Source organism: Dreissena polymorpha, chromosome 1 (genome assembly GCF_020536995.1).
Source record: "Dreissena polymorpha isolate Duluth1 chromosome 1, UMN_Dpol_1.0, whole genome shotgun sequence".
Classification (NCBI taxonomy): Eukaryota; Metazoa; Mollusca; class Bivalvia; order Myida; family Dreissenidae; genus Dreissena; species Dreissena polymorpha.
Window position 1 is genome coordinate 100578438 of NC_068355.1, and position 12842 is coordinate 100591279.

The following is a 12842-nucleotide window of genomic DNA, read 5'->3' on the forward strand; positions in this document are numbered from 1 at the left end:
AGTATCGAGAATCATCGCGCTCATGCTTAATACATTAGTCAACATGGTGGAATAATTCTTGTAAAATTAATCAAAAATAATATTTATTTTGGTATTGTTGAAAACACATTAAGAATCATTTATTGACATACCATAATACCATAATTATTTCGCTGATTATCTTCATTTAACATATTTCTGGTCTAAAGAAAATTCCAGTTCACCTAGTTCACGCGTCTATATTATATAAGACCAGTCGCACGTTATTGGTTCCCGTTAGCATAACATGACGTAACGTTGAAATGACGTTCTGCGTGGAGCGTCTGGTGTAAAGATAAACTTCAAGTTTTAAGCGTGACTGTTTTGAATACGCTCACTCGTTTGACGGGCAGAAATCCCATAAAACGAATGCGTATATTTTAAATATCAAGCACAGTCACACCTCGAATATTGAAATTACCTATAGAAATAAAACAAATAATAACACAACACGGTTAATTAACTTGAAATTTGAAAAAAAAAAATCGAAGATTTATTTTAATACAACTGATCATTAAAACGGGTTTTCTCAGATAAGTTGTAATTATTAATTGAATAAAGCCGTTCTTAACATTCAATACATTTACAAATCAAAAGCCGTATCGGGTCAGTCGGTGAAATTCGCTCGGGTTCATATTAGACGGACATTTTGCTTTGATTTAATATTTGCACTAAAGTTCATCAAATGTATCAACGATAGTTTGATGAACTGCTTCAGATAATTTTATTCGTTTGCCCTGAACCTCACTACAAATTCGCAAGACTGACAATGCAGGTACGAATGCTCTATGTTTTGGTAAAAGCCTGTTCTCAAAGATTGATTTCTTCATACGCTCATAATAAAGTCCCTCAATAACCCTTGTGCCTGCCATATAAGTTGTTCAATAGTCATCTGTTGTATCCAGCGTTAGAATGAATGGTGTGGACTTTGCTTCTAGCAAAAAGAACTCGTCACTTTCAGCACGAACTGCAATATATTTGACGGACTTTGCTTTCATATTGTTGCTTTGCCCGTTTCCGGTTTTTAATGTCTGCATACCACTTTGTTCTTTCTGAATTACTCATCATGCGGCTTTTATCTGAAAAACAAAATGGAATTTTTCATAAATATTTTAAACATGGCTGTTAAAGTATACTCGTACTGCAAAGGGTATATGTGTCATGTTCTGAGAAAACTGGGCATAATGCTTGTGCGTAAATTGTCATCAGATTTGCTTGTGCAGTTAGCTTTTATGGAATTTTTCGTTTAAATGATGTCTCTTCTTAGCGAAAATCCAGTTTAGGCGGAAAGTGTCGTCCCTGATTAGCCTGTGCGGACTTCACAGTCTAATCTGGGACAACACTTTACGCACAAGAATTATGCCCGTTTTTTCAGAACACGACACATATTCGGCCCAGCCTGCTCAATTCGTTATTTTTTTCTGGAGCAGCGCTGTCAACTTTTTTTTAATTTTCCGTTCCAAAAAGTTGTTTGTTCCAAGATAAATCTCCATGTAATACGAATGCTCATACACAAAATGAAATACAACAACTGTTACATAATCTATAATAAAGAATAGCGGCGTGCCGTTTGATTCAAACAACATGATCGCGTAACATGCGTAATGTCGTAAAATGACGTCTATGAAAACACGCGTTAATAATTTGTATAGGCGACAATTATAAAGGCGGAATACGTTTAGAATTTTAAATCGTAATGCGGCGAAACTTTAACATGTCATTTCTTACATATTTTACTTTTTTGATATCAAGCTTGCATAAACGCATTAAAAACATACATCTGATTATGGCCTGCGGTCATTACGCAAGAAATAATGCCCAATATGAAAACACGCAAACTTTCAAGGTTAGGTGACATTTATAATTGCTTAGAAAACAAACATAATATACACTTCTAATTATATTATCTACATTATTGTTCTTCCAACAAAATTTACTTACAGAATGTATATATTCTTTTTAAATTTCGAAACATGCATATGTAATATTTACACATAACACGCTGACATGGAATTTAAAAATAGTTGATAAATCGAGCGGACATCGCTATTGTTTTCAGTAAAAATGACATGTTTGAATGTATATACTTTAACGACTCTGGTTACATATCATCATTTTTCTCCCTGATGTGTACTGTTCAAAACCATTTGCCTGATTTAGAGAATAAAGGAAACATTTGTTTACCAATTTCCATTTTATCTTAACCGTTTTCTCAAAATTTACAAATAAATGACGTTACGGACATTATTCATAAATATATTCAAACGGAGCAAATTGTATACAGTATATATCGTCACGTCACCTATTTTCGCCGTTCTCCTATTTTCGCCGATAACATTTGGTGCAATATAACCTATATATCGTCACGCGAGATTTCTCAGTTGACCTAGTCCTAGAATAAACAACATTGTCACGGATGAATACACATATAAAAATAAAGACGATATCTTGTTCCAAATCGAAGTCAAATGTTACGCGGGACATGCAAAAAAAAGTGACGTTTGAAGACGATTATCGGGTTTTTCGCAATAACTATACATATCGTGTAGTGTTAAATAATCAATCAAATGAGAGCATATGTTTTATGCATTCATTTGCTATAAGTTATATCAATTTCCTCAGAAATCGTCCGTATTTATGAAGCGTTGAAGGTAAGCACATATGCGTTGTTCAAAACCGACGTCATTAACATGCGACTGGTCATAACGATTATTTTACTTGCCGCGAACTGACCCTGATACCTTGCGGGTTGGAATGCAATGCATTAAAGTGAGGCCACGCATCCACTGCTGAAACGACGGCTTGTTTAAAACTTTATACTTTTACATGTTAAATGTTCAATTTCGTAAACAATTTAAAATGGTTTTGCCAAAACGAATATCAGGATAGGGAAAAACGATACTTTTATGAACTTAAATATACTAGTACACAGACAGGAGTGTATGGAAGTAGTTACTTAAATTGAGAACATAGCCTTTAAGTACAAACGCCCTGGCGCTGGCAATCCTCTGAAAATAAATGTGCACGCACAAACTGTATTGATGTCAAGATTTGAGTGTAAAACTGTTCTATCTATCAAGCCTTTTCATTAGAGATAAAATTGTTTCATGCTGAAAACGCAGTAAAACAGTGTTACAAAGACGCGGTCATGTTTCCAATGGTGGTATGCTCAAATCAGCCGATGGAATAATTGAATTTTATTGGACACTTACAAAGGTCAGGTAAGGTCAAAAGTGACGTTAAACAGCTACGCCGAAAAATATTCTCGTACGATCGTTTTTGTTTTCAAAAAAAGACATTATGTGCGGTTGTATTTGTTCAATATTTCCGCACACGGGATAAACATTAAGGGGGTGAAATGTTTCGCAGATCACACAAATCTAAATGATTCTTGCTTGCATACGTCTAGACATGTGTATGTACACACAACTTTTATTGATCTATTCTTGACAACCGTTCCATATTGAAGGTGAAGAAATGAAGAATGGCAAATAAACAAAAAGTCGGGATCAGAAAGTGTTGTGTATTGATTAATAAATTACGCAAAAGCGGACATTTTTTATGTTGCGTATTTATCCAGTTTGCGAGGCATCGTGCTAGAACAAGCTTTACTAGGCTTTAAAATCTAAAGTTATTGTTTCAAGTTAATATCTTGATTGTTGGAACACAATTTTAATTGTTTACGTCGGTAATTAGTCTCAGACCATGAGAAATAAATAATTAATGCGTGTTAACTTTATTCGATTAAAGCGTTAACAAAAATTGTGACAAAAGTTGTCGAACCGTATGTATACAAAAGATAATACATGTACCGACATGAAAACGCATCGAAGTCACGATCACGCTCTGCTGAAAGTGCATTTGAAGTGCAGACGCACTGTGCGATGCAGTTTATCGGGGCGTTAGGTGCAACCTCTTATTACATACAACGCACGGAAATTTACAGCTCATGAGATTGTGTATAACGATTGATCAAACCATATATTGGACTGTTTATTTTTCAATTAAAAACAACGCGATAACTTTTGCTTATGGTTTTAATGATTTTTTTTTCTTTTTAAGCTCACCTTAGCACAATGCTTTTGTGATCGCCTTTTGTCCGTCGTCCGTCGTGCGGCGTCAACATTTGCCTTGTTAACACTCTAGAGGCCACATTTATTGTCCAATCTTCATAAAATTTGGTCAGAAGATTTGTTTCCATGATATCTTGGACGAGTTCGAAAATGGTAACAGTTGCTTTAAAAACAGGGGGCGGGGCATTTTTCCTAAAATGGCTATATATGGCTATAGTTAAACCTTGTTAACACTCTAGAGGCCGCATTTATTGTCCGATCTTCATGAAACTTGGTCAGAAGATTTGTCCCAATAATATCTTGGATGAGTTCGAAAATGGGTCCGGTTGGTTGAAAAACATGGCCGCCAGAGGGCGTAGCATTTTTCCTTACATGGATATAATAAAACCTTATTAACTCTCTAGAGGCCACATTTATTGTCCGATTATCAAGGAACTTGGTAAGAAGAATGGTCTCAATTATATCTTGGACGAGTTTAAAAATGGTTCCGGTTGGTTGAAAAACATGGGCACCAGGGCATTTTTCTTATATGGTTATAGTAAAACCTTGTTAACACTCTAGAGGCCACATTTATTGTCCGATTATCATGAAACTTGGTAAGAAAATTGATCTCAATTATATCTTGGGCGAGTTAAAAAAGGTTCCGGTTGGTTGAAAAACATGGGCGCCAAGGGGCGGGGCATTTTTCCTTATATGGCTATAGTAAAACCTTGTTAACACTCTAGTTAATTGGAAATATAATTACCAGGTGAGTCTGAAAATAGTTCATGTTTGTTTAAAAAAAGGGTTCTTAGAATAAAAGTTAGTTTTTTTGTTAAAGCGGCTTTGGTTTTCACTTATATATTAATTCTTTGAGTGTATTCAGGCGTATCTGACTGGACGCCTTAAGTTAATTGAATTACAACCAGTCAGTGGTGTCATCCTGACCGGAAATAAGCGTTCTTTAATTAGACTCGATAAAGATTTCCGTATTACATAAGTGCTCACAAAGTTACATAACTCGTAACCGTCCCGTGACCGGTTCACTTGTGTAAGTAACGAGACCGCACTACCACAGTTGTTTATAGTGAAACATTGTGAATACTTTAAGTCACATTTTTAGTTCAATCTGAATAACACTTGCTGATCTTCACACATGGCGACAATCTTTATGAGCATAATTTTTTGCTTATGGTGAACTTTTGTGATCACCTTTTGTCAATTGTCTGTCTTCTGTTGTGCATCATGAATATTCGCCTTGTTAAAACTGTAGAGGCAACATTTATTGTTGGATCTTCATGAAACTTTGTCAGAAGATTTGTCCCAATAATATCTTGGACGAGTTCAAAAATGTTTCCAGTCTGTTGAAAAACATGGCCGCCAGGGTATGGAAGGGTATTTAGGTAAAAATTACATCCTTCTTTGTGAATGTGTCATGATTCTTGATGGTACTTTCAATTTGTATGTAGACACCTTTTCATGCTTGATGACACTTACATCTTGCCTGATGTTTAATGTCTATTTACATTCTGCTTAATGGTATCATGCATGTGTACAGATGCAACATTCTTGTTCGTTAATTGCATGCTGCATATGTGTATGTTGGTTTGTGCAGAGAGACTTGTGCAATAGGCGCAGTGCATAATGGTATCAAATATTGATGCGTTGAATAAATTAACGCGATGGCAAGATGTGAGTTTCACTCAAGCACAAAGCAACATACAATCATGCATGATACAATGATGTCAATTGACAGTCGTTCCGAAATGCTACGGAAGACTACGAAAATTTACGGCGTATAACGGAAATTGTATGTTATAGGAGAAGTTGCGTCCCTTTGTAAGATAATTGGTACTGAACCGAAATTAACCGCGTGTTTGTAGACGTAACTTTTTTTTGGTTAATGACTAACCATAATTTTTGTACAGTAATTTACCTTCAATAACCAAAGAAATTCTATGGATATATTTCAATATATGCTACTAATGCATGTATGCAGAGCTCCAGATAAGACGCTTAAAGTCGTAAAAAATGAATTAAATTTAGTAAAAAAGTAGACTTAAATTCTGTGCGTACGGTTACACATTGGAAAAATAAAATAAGAATTCAAAATTTGTGATCATTCGTAAAACTCAATATCAATGCATATAATGTGAACATTTTATCAATGTATTCCCACTCGTCTAGGCCCTCATTACCATTTTGAAATCAACAGCACTTTAACGTCATTATGGATAACAGACCATATTTAAAACAGTCGAAGAGCCGAACGTTTTCCATTAGCTGGTCCTTTTATCGCAAAAAGTCTGCTGTAACCCGGCAATTGTCATGAGCTCTTCTTAGACTATAAACCTAAATGCGGATGTGCCAAAAATTATACTTACCTGAAAAAAGGAATTAATAATAGACTTTAAGGCTGGATTTTTTATAGAGTGTAAACCAAGATTTTGCTGAAAAAGTTATCTGGAACTCTGCATGTATGTTGAGAGGAAATCCATTACATAATTTCAAATTTACTAGAGTACTTTTATATTGCACCACATAAAATGCTATAAAACTATAATATTGAAGTGCACATATAAACTTTATTATAGATGGGTAGGTATTTCGTGTCAATCCCTTTCACATATGAAAAAGCTGTTGGTCATGCTGCTTTAAGTACATATAGATGCATGACACAATTTAGATTAAGCAAAATAAAACACTAGGTATTTGCCAAGATTCATAAGAGTCAAATATATACGAGCAGTAAGAGCGTAATCGTGCGCAGCGAGACTTACTCATGTAGAATTGAAACTCTTATTGCTTTCTTTCGAAATAATTTCATATGTCCGATCTAATATGCAATATGCCCGGTGTTTTTTAATGCGGATTAATGCTCTGTTTTAGATTAATAATTAATGAATGCCTAAATATTTTCAAAAATTAACACCGGATTAATGTTCACCGACATTTTTTTTATACAGATTGGATATAAATATAATAGAGCTTAACAAAAAAATACATTAAGCCCTGTTCTCCCGGCACACGCGCTGGACAAAAAGGTGGTTAGCGTGTGGTTATGATAATAATTAGAGAAACATCTTTTTAAATGATAAATAATCATATTATAACGAAAAATCAACTTTTCTATAAAAAAAAATTCACTATCGTTTTATATATAACAAGGTATCCAACTCGAAATCATCCGAAAACGGGGTGCATCGTTTTGAACAGCCATTACTAAATCAATTTTGCAGCGATTTTCATGAACCCGGTCTTATTCAACTCAGAAATGAATTTCCTTTCAGGAAATGTATATATCTTGTTATATTTCTACACATGCTGGTTCAAATTTTAAGAAATAACGCTATACACAATTCGCTTGACCCAGTTGTGATCGATCAGACCGTATTTATGAATGAAATCTCCAGTTGTAAAGACACACCTACGCATTGGACCAATGAAATCACTCGTGTGTTTAAAATGTCAGTTAGTTAAAATGTATGTCAACAAAGGTTCAAAGTGCGCTGAACAGTTAGTTTTGATGCATAATGCAACGGCAAGCACGGTAAGAATGTTTTTTTCATACGTTTTATTGAATTATGGTATCGATGTTCGTGAACTTTGCAGGGAAAATGCCCTTTATTCCGTGAAGATTTCAGTCATGAATACGGTCTGATCGATCACAACTGGGTCACGCGAGTTGTGTATCGTGTTATTTCTTAAAAGTTGACCCAGTATTTGTAAAAATATTGCAAGACATATAGAAAGGAAATTTATTTCTGCGTTGAATAAGACCAAGATCGTGAAAATCGCTGCAAAATTGACGAAGAAATGGCTGTTTAAAACGACGCACCCCGTTTTCGGATGATTTCGAGTTGGATACCTTGTTATATATATATTTGATAGTGATTTTTTTTTTAGAAAAGTTCATTTTTCGTTATAATATGATTTATCATTCCAAAAGATGTTTTCACTAATTATTATCATAGCCACACGATAACCACCTGTGGCTGGACATAAACCTTTAAAAAACGCTATACAAATTCAAGTACTTATGCACTTAATTGATTGTAAACAATGACGGTTGAAATCCGTGCGTGGAATTTTTTCTGGTAACCAAGAGCGACGTCAACGTTCATGACAGACCTGTTTATATGACATTTTTTATTTATTTTTTCCAACTTGATTGAAAATTATGTTTTATGATACTTTAATATATGTAGTAGAAGTAGTTGTTTTCTCAACGAGGAGTACAATAGTTGTTCTCAATGCCCCAGATAATTATTTGAGAAATAGGGTTTTCACCCATCGATTTTGAAAAATAGTGTGATATCATTCTTGAAATAGGGTGAAATGATTTATAAAAATGCATACCTTAAAATCATTGCTGCTTTACTTTTGTTGAAGCTGCACACTTGTATTGATTCAATAAAACTGTAAACTATCATAATTAACTGAAGTTTCATAACATCTTTTATCCTTGAAAATGTCCTTAATATAAACTTTAAACTTGAAAAAATCGATAACACGAATTATTCTGCACTTATTGGCTCTTGCTTTCTTGGTTCGAAAAAGTTTGCAATCGACTGATATTTTGGCGCAACAATCGCGGCCGTCTTTCAACCTCTCTTAAACATTTTGATTTCGCATCCTAATAGAAACTGAAAGTACAGACGCTTTACAAATACATGCACAATGAGCGACGAATTATGTCAGATTGAAAACGCATGTATGTCTTCGTCAATTTGGTCAGACGCTTTATTTAACTGTGAAATCTAGTCCGCAGAGCGTTTTAATAATTTTGACTGCTCCGTTATCCGTGCGCTTGCTGAATGAAAGCGTCGCCGTGTTACGATAATAATTCCAAATTTAAGAGAAAATTCCGACTTGGGATGGGCTACACTTCCAACACATCAGCCCCGTTATGTCCTGAATAAAATACATGTATAATTTCTTGAGTGCCAATTGCATCTTACACATATCAAAAACATTCACGGCAGTCAATTCATTGTGTAGGCCTACTGGTCTTCATGGCAATAATAAACTATTTAGTTTAATGGAGATTATATAACAAAGGGAACTAATTTAGCTTATTCAGTTTACTAGTAAAAATGATTCGGATGTTTTTGCTTTTTTCCGAAAAGTAATTTATTCAACATACGGAAAATAAACGCGCGCCACCTGTTGTCATAATTTAGTAACTTGCATTCTGCTTAGTTGCATTCTGCTTACTGCCTGTTGCTAACTGCCGTTGTTAATGACGCTTAGTGGAAAAACCGATTATGACTGGTTTCAGTAACAATGAACACACAAACATTGGATAGTCACCAAGCATGTTGCAACAATCATCAAGTATAACCGATAGAGAACAAGCATGTTGGAACTGTCATGAAGCATGTTAGAATAAACATCACGCATAATGTAAATATTCATCATGAATGATGTAATGTTGCAGCAATCATCAAGTATAAACGAATAGAAAACAAACATGTTGGAATTGTCATAAAACATATTAGAATAAGCATCAGTCATAATGTAAATATTCACCACGAATGATGTAATTTTTACCTAAATACTCTTCCATACCAGGGGGCTATTTGTTTTTCATTCTTCATGAAACTTGGTTAGAACATTTGTTCTATTGATATCTTGGGTTGCACAGAACATGTCATTTCTTTTTATCTCAGGTGAGCGACTTTGGGCCTTTCAGGACCTCTTGTTTTAATTTTGAGTGAAAAAATAAATACAAATTCCACTTATATATAGTTTTGGATTGGAAAGCATTATTTAAAGAAAGGCTTAAAATCCTGGCATAACATACTTGAACAGCATAACGCTCACCGTTCCTCCGACATGTAGGCATTCATTCGCTCAAACTGATCACGCCATAAATGCGGACACTTGAAGCATGTCCTTCGACACGTAAACACTCACATAGTCTCTGTAAATCAGGCCTTGAAACAGGACGCGTTACGCACGTGCTTAAACCCAACCATCAATATTGTACATATATTCAGTGCTCTCACATACAATCTCTTGCACAACGGGTATTTGAGAGCACGATACGACAACTCTGCATGGAGATTGACAATCACGGCCATCACAAGAAATTTGTTTTATATCAAGTATTATATCATGAAAAGTAGTATCATTTACTTTTATGTTTTGAAAATAATATACAAGTTTAGTTGCATAATTTTTTTTATAAATTAACAAAAGTAATAATAACAACAGAAAATGATTGCACCACGTGGCTCGGCTATCATCACGTGGTGGGTTATGAAGGCAGTGACTGATCCAGCTATACTGGTTCCAGTCAAATCTTTTCGCGGAGTTTGATATTCATTATCTTAAAAATCACTAGGATCTGAACACTTGACTCATGTGCTATGAAGCACGCTTTCCCTACGACAGTCGGTGAATTGTTTTGTTTACTTAAGTGCGGGTGTACTTTAGGGTTATAGAAAGTTTCATGAAGTGCATGGTGATTTTCATCCGTTATTATTTAGCTTTCCGTATTTAATTATTCATGTATAGAATAGACCCTCAGCAGCAGCGATGTATGGGATATATAGCCGAGCGTTATGTATATACCATTTACAGCTGCTAGGAGTCAACGATATCAATGTAAGACGATTTAGGTATCGGATGACATCTTATGATAGTTCAACCGAGAAATTAAAAGCCGTAACGCATCACATCAAGGATGGGCGCTTCAAACAACACGACATAAATCTACCAATATCTAAATAATCCTCACGCCCTTCTGCGTACTTTATTTAGCAGTCACGTGATACCCTATTCAGGCAATGCACTTACTTATTACAAGGATTATCGGAAGAATCCCATTTTAAAATATCAATTTTTTTTAAACGTTTGTCGTTACCCTGTGTGATTTCCTTAAGCAATAACTACCTAATACATGCGTGTTATGAGTTATGAGTAAAAAAAACAATATACACCTAATACAATATAATGATATAAAATTGTACTTTTTTACGATTATGTTATTCGTCACTTTTTTTAAGAATGTGGTTTATGGCTTTTTCTTGTTGATTGGCAACTTTATAACACATGCTGAAACGTGATCATGTTATTCTTTCAATTAATATATAACTTAATAAGGTGAAGAAGCGAAATGTAACATCAAAATATAATCTGGATTAATCTAGATAAATTTATGTAGAATTCCCTCGTAGTAGTGTGTTATCTCACTGAATCATTTATCGGACGTGTTTACAAAAACCGCTTCAATATCACAAATTCCTGCGATTTCCTCGTATTTTCTCGTACAACAATTACATAAACTCTAACGTCAATACTGAGAACAGATGAGTAAACATCAACAAATGTTATGAAACAACACATTAATGATTTTTGTGGGTGTTTGTCCGCAATCGGAGTGAATATCGTACGTGCTTTTTCACGCGCACCACCGATATAGTTTGAACAATGAAAGAGAATGACGCAAGGCGTTCGATAGCGTAATAGCTATATATAAACAGCCGAAAGCCAGCTGAGAAGTAAATTTGAACTGAAGTTGAAGCGGACGTTTTATTATTACGAATCGACGCGAGAAATACGATATACTGTGATTTACAGATATATGCTATTGAATTAAAATATTTAAATTTACTGAGGTTTGCGGAAAGTAAAAAGATGTTGCGACCAGTTTCGCGAGTGTTTAACAAGAGTGTCATAGACACCATTCAGAACCAGGCGTGTCGGATACTAGCGTCTGAGCGTCCGACTCTGCGCAGGCGCATGACAACTGCTACTGAAGCTGTTAAAAAAATTGAGGTATGTACACGGTTTTTATTTCTGTTAATCGCCGTGTTTATGTATGTATTCAATATTGCGCTGTTTAAGCAACATTGTGTAATACTTTATTATCAGTGATTCATTCCGATATCAAATTTAACACTATGAAGATTATTACTCACTGTGTTACTATATCACAGCTATTTTAATGTTGCTGATCATAGTGTCTTATTCGACATTATTAATAACTTCATAGTTAATAGAATATTAAAAAGCATCATTAAAAAAGTAAAATTACCGTGCTTTGTGAAAAAGGGGGTTTAATGCATGTGCGTCAAGTTTCGTCCCAGATTAGCCTGTGCAGTCCACACAGACTAATCAGGGACGACACTTTCCGCATTTATGATATTGTTCGTTTTAAGAAAGTCTCTTCTTAGCAAAAATCCAGTTCAGGCGTTAAGTGTCGTTCCTGATTAGCCTGTGCGGACTGTACATGCTAATCTGGGACGACACTTTACGCATAAGCATTAAACCCCCTTCTCAAAGAGCACGGCCCATTTTAGTTCTGGTATGAGTATGTAGCCTAAGAACGACACTTCAACACGTATTGTTCACTTATGTTTAGATTGAAGAAATCCCCAATCGCGCAGTGTCGGTGGCTGATATAAGGACAGTGATAGACGAACAGCACGTGGTGAGGCCGGGCATGCCGGACCCCTGCATTCTGACGTTCCGCGTGAGCAAGATGATCAAACCGGACAAAGTGCACATCAACTTTGAGGACTTGCCGTCCGAGTTACACGAACCATTTGTGAAGCGCATCATGAATGACATTGTGGAGTTGAATGGACAAGGCGCCATCCAAGACATTCAGTTTAACAACGTGAGCGAAAGCGCATTCCGCTATTGTTTGAACATGCCTATACGAAGGATGGGATACAAATCTACCTTCACAAAGTACAATCACGAACGTGGTCTGGCATGCTTTGAAAGGCTACCAGACAAAATAACATTGACTTGTGTCGG

General features: G+C 35.3%; 2 protein-coding genes across 2 annotated transcripts in view; one reads left to right on the forward strand and one right to left on the reverse strand.

The window, feature by feature from the left end:
* LOC127842692 (uncharacterized) overlaps positions 1 to 12842 on the reverse strand; it is a 61038-nt gene that overhangs the window by 40883 nt on the left and 7313 nt on the right. The gene's annotated exons all lie outside the window — the stretch shown is intronic.
* LOC127842679 (uncharacterized) overlaps positions 11514 to 12842 on the forward strand; it is a 1661-nt gene continuing 332 nt past the window's right edge. The window contains exons 1-2 of the mRNA XM_052372318.1: positions 11514 to 11855; positions 12442 to 12842. The exon at positions 12442 to 12842 is cut by the window's right edge and continues 332 nt beyond it. Coding sequence (XP_052228278.1) covers positions 11715 to 11855; positions 12442 to 12842 — 542 coding nt within the window. The 5' untranslated portion in view covers positions 11514 to 11714. The remainder of the gene's footprint in view (positions 11856 to 12441) is intronic.